Source organism: Ipomoea nil, unplaced genomic scaffold (genome assembly GCF_001879475.1).
Source record: "Ipomoea nil cultivar Tokyo-kokei standard unplaced genomic scaffold, Asagao_1.1 scaffold2779, whole genome shotgun sequence".
Classification (NCBI taxonomy): Eukaryota; Viridiplantae; Streptophyta; class Magnoliopsida; order Solanales; family Convolvulaceae; genus Ipomoea; species Ipomoea nil.
This window is the reverse complement of record NW_017619207.1, coordinates 2,866,447-2,869,914: the sequence shown is the minus strand read 5'-3', so window position 1 is coordinate 2,869,914 and position 3,468 is coordinate 2,866,447. Positions and strand designations below refer to the sequence as shown.

Genomic DNA, 3,468 nt, shown 5'->3' with positions numbered 1-3,468 from the left:
TCGCAAAGGTCAATTCTGCTTTGTAAACTCAGATGTCCACCTTCCTGCCATTGCATGCTTGAGTCACAATTCCCTTGCATCCTTCATCTAAGAGCCATGCATGCATTCTCAAATTTTATGTGTCTGGGAGTCAGAGTCGTGGTTTCAGAAGGGTCGTATAAGTCCATACATAAAGATGGGGGAAAAGACTGAAATGTGACAAATAGGAGGCCCAATTCCGAAAATAGGACACTTTTTTTTTTGGACAAAAATGTGAAAAATACGTTTGGGACATGCGTTTTTGGCATGTCCCAGTTCTTTTTTTTATTTTTTTATCCGTTAACAAATATGCAAATACCATTTGCGGCTTTGGTATTTGATACGCCAAACGCATTTATGAAATGCGTTCGACGTATATTATTAGTATACGTTAAAACGCATGTACGAGATGCGTTTGGAGTATTATACGTCAGGCGCATCTCGTATATGCGTTTTAGTCGCCGTTCAGTTGCCGGAGTCTGAGAAGGGAAGACGCGTGTGAGAATTGCGGTCTAAGTAAATCGCATGATGCATATGCCTTTTAGACGTGTTACTGCTTTCAACATCAAGAACAAATACAAAATGGTGATGAGAATCTTCTTCTTCCTTTTCCTCTTGGCCTTTGCGGTTCTCACTGCAAATGCATCAGTGAATGACTTCTGCATGGCCGACAGCCCTGGAGCCCGCGACACCCCTTCAGGCTTCGTGTGCAAGAACACCGCCAAAGTCACAGCCGCCGACTTCGTCTACTCTGGCCTGGCAAAATCCGGCAACACCACCAACATCATCAACGCCGCCGTTACTCCGGCGTTCGTGGCTCAGTTCCCGGGAGTGAACGGGCTGGGATTCTCCCTTGACCGCCTCGACTTGGCACCCGACGGAGTGATCCCCATGCACACCCACCCCGGCGCCTCGGAGATCTTGAACGTCGTGGAGGGCACGATCCTCGCCGCCTTCATTTCCTCCGGCAACAAGGTGTACGAGAAGACGCTGTACCCCGGCGGCGTGATGGTTTTCCCTCAGGGACTTCTGCATTTTCAGGTGAACGCCAGGAAAGGCAGCGCCCTGGCTTATGTGAGCTTCGGCAGCGCCAACCCGGGGCTGCAAATCCTTGATTTCACGCTGTTTGCCAACGATCTTTCCACCAAGACCATTGCCGGGACCACTTTCCTCGACGAAGCTACCATTAAAAATAATTGCAGAAAGAAAAAAAAAATGGTGATGAGAATCTTCTTCTTCCTTTTCCTCTTGGCCTTTGCGGTTCTCACTGCAAATGCATCAGTGAATGACTTCTGCGTGGCCGGCGGCCCTGGAGCCCACGACACCCCTTCAGGCTTCACCTAAACCGCAAATTCCAAGCGCGGCTTCTCGTGAATATTCTCCGGCACTGACCGGCGACTAAAACGCATGTACGAGATGCGTTGGACGTATAATACTACAAACGCATCTCGTACACGCGTTTAACCGTATAGTAATAATATACGCCAAACGCATTTACAAAATGCGATGGCCATATACAATACCAAAGACGCAATTCTCATATGCGTCTTTGGTAACGTATAAAAAAATAAAAAAAGACCTGGGACATGCTAAAAACGCATGTCCCAAACGTATTTTTCACATTTTTGTCCAAAAAAAAAGTGTCCTATTTTCAGAATTGGGCCTCCTATTTGTCACATTTCAGTCTTTTTTCCTATAAAGATGGCTGATTGGTCAGAGCTTGAAACTAGGAGATTTTGAACCTCGGCTTGCTTTTACATATGTTTCACGCCATTCTGAGGAAACGAGTGCCCGGTTGAGTCTCTCTTCCACACAATTATATGTACCTCTTCCCCTTTCCCATGTAATTAAAGAGATATCTAGACATATCGAAGTCCCATAACTCACAATCATTGACCGTCTCCCTAAATCTTGAGAGTAAAGATTCTGGATGTGGAATATTTCCCCTTTTCTCAGATTGTCATGTTAGATCGTTGAAGTCGCCAATAATCAGCCAAGGTAAAGCCAATTTCCTATGTAACATTCTCAAGTGATTCCAAGTATCTTGACATCTGATGCGCTCTGGATAGCCATACCAACCGGTTAACCTCCATGGAGCCTCATCAAGAAGAGTTCTGAGAATAGCTAATTAAGTTTACTGTGTGTTATCAAAGGACCACGACCCATCGTCAACAACACACTGGGCGTCCTTGGCGTGAAAAAACTGGGATTCATAGAGATTAGGTCTGATCTCGATAATGCCAACTCCATGGACTGGTCTCCAGACATTAAAAAGGGTATGCTGCATATATTCATATTTGATGATCTTGGTAATCAAGAATCTGCCTACCAGCGACCAAACTCCAAGTTCAACATCTAACAAAATTCGTTGTGCGGTCGGTAGCTAGGGCGAAAGAAACCCCTTCCGCCTCATCTCCCAAGCCATGTTGTCACATCGTTCAACAAGAGAAGCTATGTCTTCGTTGTTCGTCGCTATGGTATTGCTGGAGATGCAAGAAAACCTTAAAATTAGGGTGGTGTAGACAAAAAACGCTAAAACTTAGGGAGAGGGAAACTCAACTGTCGGGAGATCGAGTACAATATCTTTTTTAAATAAACTCTTTCTTCATTACTTATTTCTTTAATTATTTTTAAATTTGATTTTTTTTTTTTTTTGCGTTTAATACTACTTTTAATATAGTTTCTAAATATATAAATTTTGTATTCTAATACTAAACATAATATTATGAAAAATTGAATTAAAAATAACGCTCGTACCATACTCAGACTAATCCCATTCGCACCGGACCGACCCAATTAAATAGCAAAGTGCTGGCTAGATTGATTTTTCCATACAAGAGTGGGTCCGAACTCCCAACCTCTCTTAAGAGATGAGAGTGCCCAACCACTCACTCCAACCAAGTTGGTTTCCGTTAAACCTTGTTAACCAAACTAGACAAACAAAATGGGACAAATAGAGCATATTAAAAATAAACTTAACATTATGAAAATGGAAAATTATATAGTGCACCAGGGCGCACAATGCATTGTGTGCCTTGACCCAAAACGACGTCGTTTTGTATCTGTTTTCCGTTTCTGCCGTTAACTTCTAAAAAAAATCCATGTTTCGTATGTACAGAATTGTATAATAGAATACACATAAACTCATAACGTAATACATATAATCTAACATAATACATAATACATAATACACATAAACTCTTAACATAATACACATAAACAGTTAAACGCAAGTGTTAAAAAAACTGTAATGGAATTGGACGGATGGAACGGTGTCCGTCGCGTCAACTCCCCACCAATTTATAGAAACGTCGTCATTTTGGGCCAGGGTTGTGCACCCTGGTGCACGATATAATGATTGTATGAAAATTTGAATTAAAAATAACTGATTAAATGCCAGCCTAGGTCATCCGAGTTTGGTGATTTTGCCACCTTTAGTCCTAAACTTTC

At 42.4% G+C, this 3,468-nt stretch overlaps 1 protein-coding gene across 1 annotated transcript; it reads left to right on the top strand.

The window, feature by feature from the left end:
* The first annotated feature begins 600 nt into the window (after positions 1-600).
* On the top strand, positions 601-2,377 carry LOC109157314 (germin-like protein). Its single transcript, XM_019305214.1, has 3 exons — positions 601-1,236; positions 1,872-2,016; positions 2,172-2,377. Exons 1-3 carry the CDS (start codon positions 601-603, stop codon positions 2,375-2,377), a joined length of 987 nt encoding a protein of 328 aa, XP_019160759.1.
* Positions 2,378-3,468: the final 1,091 nt, after the last annotated feature.

Excerpts from the sequence above, each read along its gene's own strand:
- LOC109157314 (XM_019305214.1), top strand. The coding sequence starts at position 601 with ATGGTGATGAGAATCTTCTTCTTCCTTTTCCTCTTGGCCTTTGCGGTT. Across the intron at positions 1,237-1,871 it reads GCAGAAAGAAAAAAAAAATG|AGATATCTAGACATATCGAA; the intron begins GTGATGAGAATC and ends ATGTAATTAAAG. Across the intron at positions 2,017-2,171 it reads GTCGCCAATAATCAGCCAAG|GACCACGACCCATCGTCAAC; the intron begins GTAAAGCCAATT and ends GTGTTATCAAAG.